The 16685-nt window shown below is 46.6% G+C and overlaps 1 protein-coding gene across 2 annotated transcripts; it reads right to left on the bottom strand.

The window, feature by feature from the left end:
• Positions 1-3362: 3362 nt before the first annotated feature.
• Positions 3363-15446, bottom strand: AGO4 (argonaute RISC component 4). 2 transcript variants are annotated; one of them, XM_030964400.1, is made up of 18 exons: positions 15374-15446; positions 12714-12879; positions 11947-12067; positions 10798-10979; positions 10262-10398; positions 10048-10182; positions 9794-9881; positions 9226-9373; positions 9030-9149; positions 8682-8810; positions 8410-8543; positions 7733-7917; positions 7327-7486; positions 6051-6366; positions 5615-5749; positions 4749-4850; positions 4335-4534; positions 3363-4242 (listed from the first exon to the last, which is right to left on the bottom strand). In XM_030964400.1, exons 1-18 carry the CDS (start codon positions 15390-15392, stop codon positions 4134-4136), a joined length of 2586 nt encoding a protein of 861 aa, XP_030820260.1. In that variant the 5' UTR covers positions 15393-15446; the 3' UTR covers positions 3363-4133. The 2 variants fall into 2 exon arrangements, with proteins under 2 accessions (XP_030820260.1, XP_030820259.1); XM_030964399.1 differs by lacking the exon at positions 15374-15446 and having other exon boundaries at positions 12714-13127.
• Positions 15447-16685: the final 1239 nt, after the last annotated feature.

Here is a 16685-nt window from a genome sequence, read left to right as displayed (position 1 = left end):
CGGAGCTGCACGGACAGCAAAGCTGTGGCACAGAATCCCATGCATTGCTCAGCCCTGGGTTCCTGAGGTTTGGTCTTTACATCAAGTTTGGAAGACAGCAGGATGAGCAAACCTTGGGGCTTGAGCTCCTCAGGTTTCTGTGAGGCTGAGCAACCTCAGGATCTGCCCTGCAAACGGAACTGACACCTAACGCGGGGCTGCAGAAGGTGCCGGGCATTTCAGACAATCCTGTCCCGGTTTCAGTCACAGCTCCCACACTCTGGCCTCCTCCAAAAGCTTTTCCTGTCCTTCCTGCAGTATTTATAGTGCAGTGCAGCTGTCTGAGGAGACAAACCCTCACCTCACATAGAGAAGATGAAGCAGCCAACAGCTCTTGTATTTATTCATTGCCTCTCTCTGATATAGAATCCCCTCTCCAGGCACGTACAGTCCATGACACCAAATTTCCTCTGTAATTTCCCAAACATTATAAAAACAGGCCCAAACTCAACCGTGCCCCTGGGATTTGCAATTTCAGCTTCCTTTAGGATCCTGGGAGATGTCACCCACATGTATTTCTTTAACTTGCTAACTCTTAATGAATCAGAAATAGATATATTGTGGTAATGAGTTCCACAGGTGACACATTGTGTACAAGTTTTAATTAAAAGTTAAATAGTTTAAGACATTTGTTTACAGGCAACAGTATTGGTTGCTCACTCTGTACATTGCATTTATTGGACAGCAATAAGGAAAAACAGAACATTTGGCACGAGAATGCCAATTTTTTTTTATTATTATTATTATTTTTGGACACATGAACACAAAATATCCCTGCAGGCTAAAAAAAAAAAAATACAATGCAATTGTACACGACCAGCATCTTATCTCGACACGGGGCTGTGAGCCCCAGGACAGTTTAGAAAGTACCTCGTATTGCTAGAGACATACATCCAGTCCAAAGTTAATAAAATACCATTTGAAACATTACAAGTCTAACAATATAGAAACCAAAAAATTACATCAGAAGTCAAACTGAACAAATGCAAACATTTTACATTGAAGTTGCAGCCTCTAGACATAGAAATATGAAAATGTCAATAGCAAGGTCTAAGAAAATCTGTGATATTTAGTGCAAGATCTTTCCTCCAGTGCACAGGGAAAGAGCCTTGCAGTGGATCAGGATAGGGATGGATCCAATGCCCTCTGGCCCTGCCTTCTGAAAACGAAAGCAGAGTCACTCCCTCGCTATTGAGCAAGAAAACTCCTACAGCACATCCACAAAGGGGTCGGGGCTGTCAGTGCCAGCTCTGAGCCAGGGCCCTGCCCCATCCCAAGGGCCCAGCCAGGGTGGGCACAGGACAGCCCCTGCACCGCCCTTCGGATGGAGCTCCCAGCAACACAAGAGCCAGACTGCTGCAGACAGGCTAACTAGGGATTGCCAGAGCTTGTTCAGAGCTCAGCAGGGACAAAGCAAGCAGAACCGGGTGGAAAACAGCATTTCTGCCCCCTCCCTCCCCTTTTTTTATATTTTTTAATATATATATATATCAACCACCCCCTTCCCCAACTCCTTGAACTTTGCTACATTTAAAATCTTTCACACCACGGAGCTAAACAGTGGCCAACAGGCTTTATTTATAAAAAAAAAAAAACCAAAAAAACAAAAATCAAAACACCCTAAAACTACAGCTACAGAATGCACATCTTCCCATTGATTGACACATGCAGAACGAGTCACTCAGGCCCACAGGGCTCACTCAGGTCCTCAAGTCCTCCAGACTTGGGCTCAGACCTGCCTAGGGCAGCACTGCTGCAACTTGGATCCTGAACTTCAGTGCTTTCCCCCCAAAACTCCAGCCCTGGGCCCGGGGTGGGCTCACACCAGCCCCGCTTGGGTGCTGGCCCAGGGCTCACCAGGGGCTGATGCTCCACCTGGTCTGAGGTTAAATATCCAGCCACAGGCAAACCAAGGAGAGGCTCTCCCTTCCCTCAGTCTCAACCAGGAGTGCTTGGCACTGGACAACTAACTGGTGATAAAGTTCATTTTTTATGCACCCTTGTTAAACCAGCCCCATTCCTAGTGCACAAACTCAAATCAGGGATCTTGGATCCTACCACCTCCAACAGGTGCTCAGGTGCTTTTCAAGGTGCCAAAGTTCTCCGTGTGTGTTGGGTCAGTCAGAGTTCACTCTAAAAAGGGTTTTTGTGTCTTCTCCCTGAACGAGTACTGAGAAAAGCAGCGGTCAGTCTCCCACCCACATGTCCTGATTTTGTTACACAAGTGAGGTATTCTTTAAAAAAAAAGTTAAAAAACGTAAAAGAATCTTTTTTGTTTTTTCAATCTAAACCCGTCCTGGCACGTGCCAGGAGCAGGGTTCACTTCAGTCCCATTTTCAACAGAAATGAAAAGAGGTTAAACTTAATTTATGAGACGTACTACTGGCAAGGAGGTTATAAAACTGTCTGAATATGTTCAGTGTACTCTGGTACAACTGAAAACAACAGCATTTAGAAATGTAAACTTTCATTTATTTACAAGCTTAAAGACTGAAGGAAACAGCATTTCCTATTGCTGAAATTTGGAGGGGGCTGGTTCCTAAGCTTTGGGACAGCAGACAACTTAGCAGCAAACCCCACACAAGTATCAGAGACCACAGTGCAATCCTCGGGCTCCTCAAACTCCTCCTCAGTTTAGGAATAAGCTTTAATCTGCACTAACTCAGGTATTCAGTAAGGAATCTAGTCTTAAATTACAGGAATTCATGGATTACAGGAATACCAGGGAAACCAGGTCCCTGGTCTGGATTACAGGTTGCAGCTGAAAAAAGCCAAGCAGATTAAAAACCCTAATTTCTAGGCTGGGACAGAATCAGCATTTGAGACTCACACGGGTTCAACATGCTGTAAATGCAATTGTGTGGGCAACCCAGATTCCCAGGGAAAAAAAACAATTCAAAATGCTGGTACAAGTCCTCAGGTTGCCTGTCACACAATACATTTCAACTGCACACGTTGGCCTTTCCTACACGGAACACCCAGTTTCCAAGCTTATAAAAAATGTTGTAGACAGGACACCAACAGTGAATATAAAACAGTTAAAAATAATTCTTAAAAAAAGCATGGAAATGTGTCTTTTCTAATTTGTTTCAGAAACTGCCAAATTGTGTGTTCAGAAAACGACACGAGAATGTTGGTTAAACTCATGCACAATCCTCAGCTAGAAAATTACACTGTTTGGGGGGGCTTAAAAAACAAAGATTTATTGCCAAAGTTAAACCTTCTATGAGAAAAAAGTTTTAAAATCACTTAGATTTATCAAACCACACAGCAGCATAAAGTGGGCACTTTTGTAAAAGTTTGCAAAATACCTAAAAGCTAAATTTTTTTTTTGTTTTATCATTTTTTGAGGGGGGAAATGATGGTTCAGTACTTGTTACGATACCATGGCAGTATTATTTGTAACCATTATCATTAAAATCTACTGACAGGCATCACTATTGGTTATATTACACATTCACAGAACAAGAACCACCTATTAACTCGCAGTATAGTGCAATTGCTTTGCAGCCCAAGTCTGCAGAGATTAAAAAGATAATTAGTAAAACTGACAAAAAACTGCAATACCTGTGAAAGTTATGTTTGTTAAAAGGCATTTACAGTAGTGAAGTCTAAAATCTCCATAAAAAAATCTATGGCCCCACACGACAGAAGGATTACAGCGAGCTGGATAAAACATTTTGCCATCACATCATACTCACGAAGCAGGGCACGGAGACAGAGCAGCAGTCACCGTCAGCTCATGGGATGAGGAGAACTGAAAAAACCACAGCTAGCAAAAGATTTGATAGAAACCTTTCGTGCCAAGTCCTTGAAAAATTTCAGGATGATCGGCCTTTGCGCTTTGAGGTAAAAATTCAGTCCAATGCATCAGAAAAGACAAGTCTATGGATTTCTAGTACAGAAAACAATGAAACAAATGGCTCAATTGTGTTGGTGCATCAGACGTTGCAGTGAAGAACAAATTCAGTGCGACTGTCCGGAGCTGCTGGTAGTGGGCAGTCCGAAATCCCCCGGCCCTGGATAGAGCAGGAGGCTTCCAAACACTTCAGGACTGCATGGGTAGTTGTTTAGCCTCATCTTCCCAGGTGCTCTCAAGCGAAATACATGGTGTGCTGGGTGTCATGGTGGATCTGCACGGCCTTGGCCAGCGCCTGCGGATCGCGGCCGTTGCTCTGCCCTGACACGTGGCTGCCCTCAGCGCTGTGAGCAGACACACACCCGTCAACAACCGGGACAAGCAGCACAGCTCAGCTTCACTACCTGCTTACCAGGATGATGAGGCTGTTCCTTACCTGTCGTGATCCTTGTCCACAAGATGGTACCTGGCCCGAAATGCCACCAGCCTGGCATAGTAGGCGGGCGCGGGGATGGAGACGGAGCGGGTGCAGCGCACGTACGTGTGGCACAGCTGGTACGTCAGCAGCTGCAGCTCGTCTGCTGTGAAGCAGTTGTCATCCCACAACACCTGGTAGTGGGAGGGCCGGCTGGTTCCCTGCAGAGAACAGGTGAGCAGTCAGCTGGAGAGCAACAGCAAGGACAGAGGTGGTACCTGCAGGCTGCACCTTCCAGCAGGCACTGAGGAGTCAGTGCCAAGCAGGCACCGACACACTCTGAGTCTGCCAAGTGACAAACAGAAGTGACTTTTCCCATGGGGACAACTACAAGGATTTAGTCACACAGCCTGAGTGCAGCAGAGCTGACATTACCTGAATTCCTGCATGGCTACAGAGGTAAAAGTCAAATTCAGAGGGATGTGTGATGGTGCTGTCCACAGTAGTGCCTGCTGGTACGTTGCCACTTTTACCCACCTAGTGAGAAAGGTTTATTATTAGTCCATGGGCTTTTTTGGAAGTGACCCCAAAATGCTTTCAAAGACAGGCTCTATTGAAAGCTGCTGGAGAATTTACTGCTCAGAAAGGTGAAAATATATTAAGGTCGTTTACACAGGAGGAATGAAAATGTTCTCTGTGAATTCATTTTTAGAAACTTCACCAAATCCAGCTGGTGTGTCATCAGAGGAAAATAAAACCCTTGCCAGCACCATTAAAACTGCAGAGTGGGATAAAGCCTACACAAGTAATTCAGGATCTGAAAATGCAGATTCCTGAGATAAATTTATTTCGTACCCTTGTTTGATCTCACACCCTGGAGATCTGGGTTTTTAAGCAAACCTCAGATCAAGTTCTTCCCTAAAGAAGGTTCCTCAGCTAGCCTGTGGATTTGTACCACAGGCACATCTTAGATGCACCTGGAGACAGAACAGGGAACAGAGTGAACAGCCAGGTCAGCTCATCATCAGGAATCCTGGACTATAAAAACCCAGGATACATCCCCAGGTACACAAATACTGGGATACTGAGCACACCTATTCCAAAAGGGGGAACAAGCTGTTCCATCTGATATAGAGCAATAAAAAAAAGGAGGAACTGGTTATTTTGGTAGAGAAAGCCCATTATCACTCAGTACTGCTGCTGCTTTACAGCTTTAGTGGGCAAGATGTATCCCACCCCACTGAATAAAACAATTCCACTTTCCTGTGCCACCACCTCCCCCTCATGGAGTCAGTACTTGCCCTTTCAGTTTTGTCAGCACAGAACAGCCTGGTGTGATGCCTTTTCTGCACAACAATGTAGGTTATTCCAGGTCTATAATCTTCCTCCAAACTAATGCAGGCCTTCCGGATAGCGATCAGCTCTGGCCAAGCTACCTACAAGCAGAAGATTTAAATATTGTGTGATGAATTCAGTAGGTATTTGATTATTTTTTTAACATGTGTACAAATGCCACATGGTAGGGGACACGATCAGACTAGTAAATTGTGCTTGCCCAGGACAATTCACTTAATTTTTAATAATTAAGTGGGTTTTTTTTAATTTTTAACTTAATTTTTCCAATAACAAATATAATCTACATAAATAAATATTTTTTTTCAATGGCCAATCCCTTATAATCCACATAACTATATATCAATCCCTTTTTAAAAGCAAGAAAAAATTATCAGGCAATACCTGTTTCATCTGTCCTTCCGACACTCCCCCTCTGTAGTAAATGATCCTGGTGGGCTTGAAGCGAGTGGATTTGTAGAACTGGATCAGCAGCTCCCGCACCATGTTGGTCAGGTCCTGGATCACCTCCTGGCTGTAGAGCAGCTCCTGGGAGGTCTCCTGGCGCGAGGTCTGCACGCGCACCGTGGCGCAGTAGCGGCTGGGGTGCCCGTCCATGCTGCCCACCACGGCCGCGATCGACGGCTTCTTCCCGTCCCCGGCGGGAGGGTGAGTGACATCTGCTCCCAGAAAGATCACTGGCTGCTGGAACACTGAGGGCCTGTTTGGTAAGATTGGGTTTATTAGTTAGAATCACCAAATTCCGGAAGGGTTTGGGTTGGAAAAGCCTTAAAGCCCAGCCAGTTCCACCCAGCCCACCCTAACCTTGGTTGCTCCAAGCCCTGTCCAACCTGGCTTTGAACACTTCCTGGGATGGGGCAACCACAGCTTTTCTGGGCAACCTGTGCCAGGGCCTCACCATCCTCACAGGGAACCATTCCTTCCTAATCTCTAATCTAGACATACTCTCTTTCAGTTTGAAGCCATTACTACAGTCCCTCTCTGGCCTCCTTGGCCCTTTTGGATACTGGAAGGTTTTCACACAACCTGCTCTTCTCCAGCCTAAACAACCCAAACTTCCTCACCCTGACTTGAGAGGAGAGGCGGCCTCTTATCAACTCATAATAATAAATAAGAACAGCAAAAAAGAAAGAGGGCTAGGAACAAAAAAGCATTAAAGCTGAGGAAGGTGCATCCAAAGCACTGAACAGAACTAAAACCTGTGAGAGTCTTTAAGGGCAAAATTCTCTGCCTTCAGCACTTACAGTCCAGAAAGAACAGAAAGTGACAAGGACAGGATCAAAGGCAGACCAAGTTACAAGCATTGATTCCAAGTCACTCCTCCTCACTCCTTCTCTTTCAATTTGGACGTAAACACAGGATGCTATTGGAGGTGGCAAGAGGAAAAGGAACACTGAGTGAATCCAAAGGCAGGAAAGAGACAGGAAAAAAACCTTGGTGAGTTTGGTGGCTGTGACTGCTGGATGGCTCTGACTCCCCTTGGCTCAGGGCTTACTGGGAACACTCCAAATGCAGACATATCCTCCACTGTCCACTCCAGACTGTGGGAATTTCTAAAGTATGTTTTATTTTGAAAAGTATCATTTTAGCGAACACAACGGAACAACACTATTTTCCTTGACAATGCAGACATTACAAAGAGCTTTTGATTGAATCTCACCTTTGATGAGGTACCAGCACATTGTTGATTCCTCCAAGCTTGGCATTGATCTTCAGACACAGGTTGGACAGCGTTTGTGGAGAGGTTTTGACCACGTTCTTTACCTGAACACACTGAGTGGCCATGCCTAGAAGAGTATCTCCAACCCGCTTGACTTCAGCTGTGACAGAAAATAAGGCAGTGGTTCCTGCTTGCTGTTACTTTTTTTCAAATGTTACTGTAATTCAGATCCTCGAAACTTCACTGACAAAGGTTCAGTTTGCTCTTTGCTAATACACAACTTCTCCAACCAGGCCTGACAAACCAGCTCCAATCTTTTTAAAGAGAACCCATCTCCTCCTCTGCCTCCTTCCTGCCACCCACTTGCAGTACAACTCCTGATCACTTTCCAGCCCCTTCTCCATACCGTACACCGGTGTCTTCCCAGGCAGAATCACCACGATGAGCTGCAGGCCAACATAAGTCAGCTTTAAGTGTTTGAACATGGGCTCCACGCTGTCTGCACCCTGGGCGTACTTGCAGAAGCAGGGCTGGCCCTGGATGGGCATCCCGGCGTCCTTGGAGATCTTGCGCAGCTGGTCTGTGAAACTCCTGAAATAGAAGTGGATTTGTTCTGGCCTTCTCACTATGGCTCACTCATCAGTTTTATCAACCAGATCTACACTGGTTCTGCTACTTCACAGCACTACAGTAACTGTTTTTTAGCAATTCTATTCCCAGCAGGAGCTCACTAATATGACTCTAATCCTCTCTGAGGAAGGTCATCAGCTACTGTAGTTTTACAAGCCTTACAGAACCAGACATTTGAGATAAACATCCTGAGGCAAACTCCCAAACTAATACTGATGCTCTGGTAAATTTCACTAATACACCTATAAAATTTCACTTATCCACCTAATTTATCTGAGCATTATTGCAACCATGACTTTTACCAATCAGTGGTTCACAGAACCTCTTTCTTTAGGATTCTGTAGAGTAATTTGAAGGGCAGGGGAAAATCAATTTATACTACACATCACCTTTCAGAAACATGAGAAAAATACACCTTGAAATAGAATCCTGAATAAATAGGAAAATACTTACTTCAGCAAGTCTTCCCTGCATTGTTTCTGAGGAGCAAAACAGGCAACAGCCCAAACTTTAATCTCAATGCCAGCATAGAACTGTTTCCCTCTCATGTCCCACACGCCTTGGTTTGGTGTGGCCACAGTCTTGTTCTAGGTAAAAACCAAAGGCAAATTACAAATCTAATGCTGCTCCGTTTTGACTGTAGCCCGCCAGAGGAAGATACACAAAACACCTCATGAATTTCAATAACTTGAGGATAAGGAGTTTTACAAGACATGGAAACTCACCCTGCCTCCATACTGCAGCATTGGGGCTGGCAGAACTCTGCCTGTCAGCTCTGTCATTTCGTTATGGACAACAATTCCAAACTCCTTCAGATAGGGATCAGGCCCACCAACCATACTGTTACTCTTCACCTGGGGACAAGGCAAGTACTGATGTCACTAAACTAAAGCTTCAGGTGACTCTGCCCTCTTTGTCATCAACAGCCTCTCTGTTTCAGAAGGATTTGTTTTAACCAAAACAGATTTTTTTAACTTCTCTCGTGGTCATGCTGCTCAACATCACCTGCTCCAATGCTCTGGAAAAGCCACAAGAAGTGACAAATACAGACTGTGCAGCTGGAAAATACTCACCAGTCTGCTGATCTCCTCCTGCCTGTCTGGGGCAGACCTGGCTGTTGCTTTTATCATGGTCGAGGTCTGATTGTCCGTGAGCTTCTTGATGCACCTCTGGCCAGCCACGATGTTACACACCTGCAGGGGAGCAGGGAGAGGTGCTGTGACACCGTTCAACAGAGGACACCCCACAGTGCAGGACTCAGAACCTTACCTCCAGTGGCAGGTACGTGTGTTTCTGCTCCTGTCCCACTTGGAGACACGGCAGGTGAGGGTATTTCAGCTGCAGACTGTACTTCTGCTTAAAATACTGAGCTACTGTGCACTCCATGGCCTGCCCATTCTCCAGCTGCAGAGGGAACCTAGAAATGACATTTGTTCTGGTTAGACTTCATCAGATTTTTTTTAAGGAAAAAATGGTATGAAAAACCTATTGCAGACTACCTTTAGCAAATCTCTATTTTCCTTACTTACTGGATCTCTTCTTTATGAAAAGATTTTAGAATATATACTGAATTTCTCATATTTTAGGTATTTTAAAAATAAGAGCTTTTGGTAACTGTATTTAAAAACCAGGATATAGCTCAGTTTTCCTGGGTTGAAAGAAAGTCAAAACCCACACTATCCCTCTACTCCACTAAGACTAAACATTCCTGTAAAGCCACACAGCTGCTTCACCTCCAGAATCAACTATTCCTGCACAAAAAATACACCAAATATATTCCAGATATATTGAATAGGTTGAATATTTTAAGAACTGTCAGGCAGTGCTTGGTACATACGTCTGGTGGCTGGCTGGTCGCCGGGTAACGTTGCAAACTCGGTATTTTCTCTTCATCTGGCCACAGTGGGTCACCTCTACTTTTAGACCTGAAAACCCAACAGAAAATAAATTCAGGGACAGGAATCACTTTTGAAAAGCATGAAGGCAAAAAGGGAACAGCCCAGCTCTCCATGTGCATTGCAAATTTTCATTAGGACATATTATGAGCAGGTTTCAGTATTTTCTTGCAGCAGCTTTAGGACAAGCTTTTACCTCTGATTTCTTTGGTAAACTTGACACGCTGGGAGTCTGTCAGAGGTTTGCTTTGTTCACTGATGTTCTGGATGTCCAAGACCTCGCACATGAACTCAATGATAGGCTGGGCACGATAGAAAGCAGTCGCTGACACTAAGATAAAAAGACAGGACAATGAACTGGGAAGCACAAAGAACTCTGTTACATGAGTGAGACAGAATCTCCAACACACCATCAATGTTGAGCATCATGTTCCACATGGCAGGACGGACAGACTGGTGGAAGCCAAACCAGACCTCCCTGCCCCCTCCCAGGGGGTGGTAATAACCTTCAGGAGGGGAGAAAAAGGAGCGACCCACAGGAGTGTACCTGGAAAAAATAAGAAAATTTAATACTCTGATCATTTCCTTCTGATATATTTTTTTACATTCACACCTATAGTGTTTAAAACATGTTATTATTACAGCATGTTTTAACTGTCAGAGCTGATTTATGGCAAGCACACAAAGCCTTTTCTGACAGGGCAGCTGGAAAGGGTACAGCAAATTCCTGTTAGAAACATGACCAGCAGACTCAAGTCTAGTTCAGATCACATTTCCCTATTCTAGTGCAAATTTGTAAGGCAGGTGTTGAATTACATGGCTGTATCCCTCATCCCTTCTACCACAGGAGTGTAATGGGCAGCAGAGCAGCAGCAAGGAATGACAAACACAAAGGTTAAGATGGATAGAAGACATACCCAGTCAGGAAGGCCCCACAAGTACCCACCTCATGGAGGGAAGGTGCCGTGTGATTACATCCAGTGCCTGTACAGAATCTTCAGGAACTTCATTCAAGTGCCCTGCCAGAGCTTCCAGCAGCATCTGAAGGCTGACGACTGACACCCACTGAATGGAAACCTTAAATGTCTGGTCCTTCCCCTCTCCTGGAAGTGTAACCTCCATATCCACCTGCCACAGGCACAAGAAAATTAAGAACAAGCTTTTGTTATGGATTGCAGACAGACACAATACTCAGCAATGGCACAGTTTTCTCCTAGGTGTCCTTTGATTCTGTATTTTTGATTATTAGTTTGTGTAATGACCTTAAAATATTACAATTGCCTCCCTCAGGACTTTGGAAGTTTGTCATTTATTCATCTGAGAAACTGCACTGAAGTATCTTTAAATGTAAATTTTCAGCAGTGATTAGTATGGTGACATCAAAGCTCTGGAGAACAGTGAGTCATTTTTTTAAGTCAGCCAATTAATAGCAAGATGTTTTGTGAACCAAATGGGAAGGCAAGAAAACCTTTTGGTCATAAAGGAGACTCACTGAGAAACACAAATCTCAGAGTTCTGGTGCAGCACTTGGGATGATTGTCACACCCCACAGCCCAGAGGGTAACTGTGAACTCATCCTGGACATCCTCCAAGGCACAACAATGACCAGATCCCTTGGGAGATCAATAGATGAGGGAAAGTTTTGTTTAGAGCTGGGGTGCACATGCAAGGCAGGAACAGCTGATCTGCTTGTTCCAGGAAGACAAGGACATATCTCCATAACACAACCAAACCCAACCAGAGCCATCATCAGCTACAACGACTTTATCATTCAGCAACAGAACAAGGGTCAGAACAGGGAAAAGGGAAGTTGCCACCAGGGTGAAAGAAAAATAATCTCCTTGCAGCTCTAAGAGCAAAATGTAGTTCTCATGTCTCGTGATATTCTGTAGCTGAAGAAGTGGGAATTAGAAACCCAAAGACACAAACTGCAGTAAAACACCAGTGAGCTCCTAGAGTCCCTGACTGCTCCTGTCTGTCATTTTCAAGACTACACCAATAGGTATGACAGTATTTTGGGTTTATGTCAATAAAAGAACACTTCTCAAATGACACTGTAACAGTTTTCCCATGGAAAAGTTAAAGCAACACTTACTCTGTCCCTGCCAATGGGTAAGGGGTGTGCTGTGTACATGTTCCGCTTCCCATCGTAGCCAGGCTGCCGATCCCCAAATATCTGCATCTTGAAGTGCCTCACCATCGTGTCCACCACCTCCCTAGGCAGTGATTCATTAAGGGGAAGAACAGAAAATTCAGTAATGGGCTTACACAATTTAAAATTATTCTTTCGTTTTTTCTTAAAGGAGCAAGATATGAAAAACAGCAATGCACAAAACACCCCTAGGTCACACCAGAAGTTGTGAATGTCACCTCCAGGTTAAGACACCCAAGTGGCACACACAGGTGTCTGTACAGGTATCTGTGATGTCAGCAGAGCTACAGCCAAAACAAGCAGAGGAACCTGGAGAGATGTTCACACACAGGAGCAGACACAAGCCTTGGGTGGGTGGGAGCACTGTGTGGATTGATCCATGTGTGGACTCCAAAATCTACAAGCTGAAATGCCTCCCCTCAGCTGCTACACATATTTGTGTAACAGACTGCGGAACAATTACCAGGGACATTGACTTGTAGACTGTAAAATAAAACCAGCTGGAGGTCAATGCTCAGTACATTTCCCAGAGCCTTCCAGACTACAGGCCAATTGCAAGAATATTATAGTTCACTGAAAAGCAACTGCTGACCACAGTACAAACACAACCAGGCCTTTAGCAGATGGAGAATTCCTAGGATGCACAACTTCCTTACATCAGGTAAATACACCTAATTTAAATCAATAAACCTTTATTAAGTAACTCCTACCTGTTGACTCTTCGGGGGCGTTTCTCTGGTTTGATATCCACATCATAGTGATAAACATCAATCTTGGGGATCTGAACCTGGAAGTGGTTGGCCAGGAGCCGGATGGGTTTCCCAACAGTGCCCAGGCCTGGGCGCCGGGGCGGCTGGAAAAGGCTGGTTGGGGGCCCTAAAAAGTCAAATAAATGTGTGTGAGACGTGCTGGTCACTCCATGCACCATTTGACTGGGCAGGAAGAAATCTTAAGCTTTTTGAGGCTGCAAACAGAGGTGTTCAAAGAGGCTCAGCCTTCCAGCTGCTCAGAACTTTAAGGTAAAAAATGTGTTCCCTAAAGCATGCATAGGTAGGTGCCATAAATAATTCTTAAAATTTTAGTGGCATTTATTCATGACAGTGGTTAAGAACTTCACAGAGTCCTGGGAGGGAATGCAACCATACAGATATTATGTATTTTCATGTAATGCAAAGAGAAATACATCCCTACCTCCATTTCTAAAACAAACCAACAGCCACAAAAGCCACACTTTGCCTTGTTTTCACTACAGGCTTGAAGTTCAGACGTCAATGATCCAATTTAAAATTCCAACGTAAAGAAAGGAGTGAGGAAAGGTTCAGGCTTTCCTCTAAGCAGAAGGATAAGGGAGAAAGCATTAGACAGGTACAGACTCCTACAGACGTGGAAGAGATATTTTATTGGGACAAAAGAAGAGCTACAGGAACAGATCTAAGGAAGAAATTATTAGAGGCCTGGAAGCATTACTCACATGCAAGCTGGTCACTAGGGAAGCCTTTAGTTACCCTCCTCAAAGTGTTAAGATCTGAGATACCATGTTAACGAGATTAAACTGACTATTTTTTAAATCGATCAGAGCCTCAGCTGACACTGCACATAAAGCAAATGACATTGGTATATTTTCATGGGTTTGTCTATATCTGAGCAAGGCTCAGTGCGATCAAAGTGTCTTCCCTCTGTTGTAGAGTAGCAAAGGAGAGGGCAAGCAGTCTCACTAGAATGCAATAATAAACCTATCATAAAACTTAGGGCAAATTTAGCATTATAACCTGACAGCATCCACGTAACACAAAATCTCAGAGTCTGTACTAGGAGAAAGGAGAGGTAGGTGACTCCTATCTGGGTACACTTCAGGGTGCAGCAATAAACTTTAACACAACCATAAACTAAAGCCAGGACCAAATCCCAGGAGATTCCACACGGGATTTAAAAGCCATCCATTGGCTACTGCATTACCAAATGAAATCAACAACCTAAGGACACCAGCCCTGGAATATTTTTAAGCAGAAGGAACACAGAGCATGTAAGCAGCTGAAGCCCTCTGCAGAGCTGTTGGGGGCAGACACCCCACAGGACACGTTCCTGGCTCCACACCTGCCTGACAGATCATGCTCCCTCACGGCCAGACCAGTTGTGGGGTACAGTTAGTGTTTAAAAAAAGTTACAGTTTGTTGTTTAAAAAAACTACAGCTGTCTTGACAAGCGTGAATCATTGAGGGCAATCAAAGTTTGCTGTGCTTATTTGGATACGAGAGATGATCCATTAATCCCATGCTAATTAGTCTGAAGGAAGTGCAGGCACTGACCTCCTGCAAGAGATTAAATAACAACTATATTTACCCATTTCCCTCCCTTGGTATTGACAAGTTCTGCAAACATGCAGAGCAACGCTGCCCTCTGTTCTGACCAAAGGAAATAAAACTTACATCTCCTTCTTCCTAAAGTTATTTCTCAAAGGATTCTAGAGAATCACCTACAAACTGTTTTCCCATTTGAAGCCAGGCTGCCCTGGCATCACAGGATTTTTATCTGATCAGCCTGACTAGGGTTCTGTGTGCTGTTATATTTTAATTTCTCTCACCCCACAACCATTATGTACTAAGCACCTCAACCGAATTGCTTCAGACAGGAAGCAGTCTTCAAAACTGAAAGAGAATCTGCTTCTCCAGCTGGAACTCAGGGAGGCCAGGATACATCACACACTTAGAGCAGGCTCTGAGTCAGCCCTCACTACCTCAAACTCTGGATTCTTCTGGAATTGCACCTTTGTGTCAATAAACGTTTCCTATCACACCAAAATTAACATCACTTTGCTTATACCAATCCTTTAAATGGGAACTTGATGGGTCAGGTGCACAGGCCACTGAGGGCTAGAAATATATCCCGCAGGCATTTGATGGGAGAATAATCATGGAATAGGACACAAGCAGGAAAGCAGCACATGCAAAAACCCACCAGCATTTAAGCGAAGTTTGTTAAAGAAATAAACAGCCGTATTTTCAGACAGCATCACCTTAAACTCTCAGAAATAGCTCAATGTCAAATATAAAACTTATCACCGCACAGGTTGCAGGGCGCGCATCGCTGTGACACCACAGCCCTGCCTGTCCCCGTCCCCTCGCTGTCGCTGTCCCACTCCAGCCCCGTCCCGTTCACCCCGGGGAGGTCGAGCCTCGTCCCCCGGTAGCCGTGCGAGCATCCGCAACCCCCACGCAAAGTTTGCGACCCGCAGCGGCTCCTCAGCACCGGGCAGCGCCGGCGGCTCCGAGCGGGCCCCGCTGCTGCCGGGCAGCCCCGCCGGGCCCGCGGCCTCCTTCCCCCGCTGTCACGGCCCGACAGGCCGCGGCCCCCGCGCCCCCCGCGCTCTCACCGGGTCCCAGCGCCTCCATGGCGGCGGTGGCGGCCTCGCTGCTCGCCGCCGGCCCCGCCGCCCGCCCCGGGCCCCGCCGCCGGCCCCGCCGCCGCCGCGTAGCGCTTGATCTCGGGAATATTGGCGGCGGGGTGGGGGTCCGGCGCGGACACGGGGGCGGCGGGGCGGGAGGCGGCGGCGGCCGAGGAGGAGGATGAGGAGGAGGAGGAAGAGGCAGCGGGGGCGCGGCGGGGAGCGCTCCCCGCGTTCCGCTTCCCCGAGCGGCGGCGCGAACAATCCCCGCGCTGCGCCCCCGCCGAGCCCGCGCGCGCCCCCCGCCGCCGCCAGCACGCGCCCGAGCGCGCTCCCGGGACGGGGATGAGGAGGAGGAGGAGGAGGAAGAGGAGGAAAAGGAGGAGGAGAAGGGAGGGAGGAAGAGGCCGCTCCGCGCTGCCCGGCGCCGCCGGCTCGCGCACGCGCGCCGCCCCCCCCACCGCCCACGGGAGCGCGCACGCCGCCCGCGCGACCCCGCAGCCGCAACAGGTGCCGGCTGTGAATCACGGAATCCCGGGATATTTCGGGTTTGAAGGGACCCTGGAGATCGTCCAGTCCTAACCCCCTGCCAAGGCAGGGGCACCGGAGCAGGTGACAGGGACGCGTCCAGGTGCGTTTGGAATGTCCCTACGGCCTCCCTGGACACCTGTTCCAGTGCTCGGCCACCCTCAACATAACCAAGTTCTTCCTTATGTTAGGGTGAAACCCTGTGGTTTTGGTTATTGCCATTGCTCCTCATCCCGTTGCTATGCACCAGCAAAATGATTCTTTTCAATGGTGCCCAGCAACAGGGTGAGGAGCAATGGCCATAAACTAAAACACTTCCTCAGCGTGAGCACGAACTCTCCATGAGGGTGGCCGAGCACTGGAACAGGATGCCCAGTTTGGGCTGAGATTATGGAGTTTCCCTGTCTGGAGAGATTCCAAACTCACCTGGATGCATTCCTGTGTCACCTGCTGTGGGTGACCCTGCCTTGGCAGGGGCAGTGGACTGGATGTTCTGCAGAGGTCCCTCCAACCCCAACAATTTTATGATTTGGGGAAAAGAGTCTGGCACCATTCTCTTGACACCTGCCTTTCAGATATTGGTGTGGATTGATGGGATCCCCTCTCAGCCATCCCTTCTCCAGAATAACCAGGCCCAGCTCCCACAGTCTCTCCAGATCCCCCATTGTCTTTGTGGCCTCTGCTGGACCTCCTCCAGTATCTCCTTGTCTTTCTTGTCCTGCAGAGCCCAGAACTGGACACAGCACTCCAGATGTCCCTCACCAGGGCTGGG

The sequence above is a fragment of the Camarhynchus parvulus genome, chromosome 23, assembly GCF_901933205.1.
Source record: "Camarhynchus parvulus chromosome 23, STF_HiC, whole genome shotgun sequence".
NCBI lineage: Eukaryota > Metazoa > Chordata > Aves > Passeriformes > Thraupidae > Camarhynchus > Camarhynchus parvulus.
This window is presented reverse-complemented; position numbering and strand designations above follow the sequence as displayed.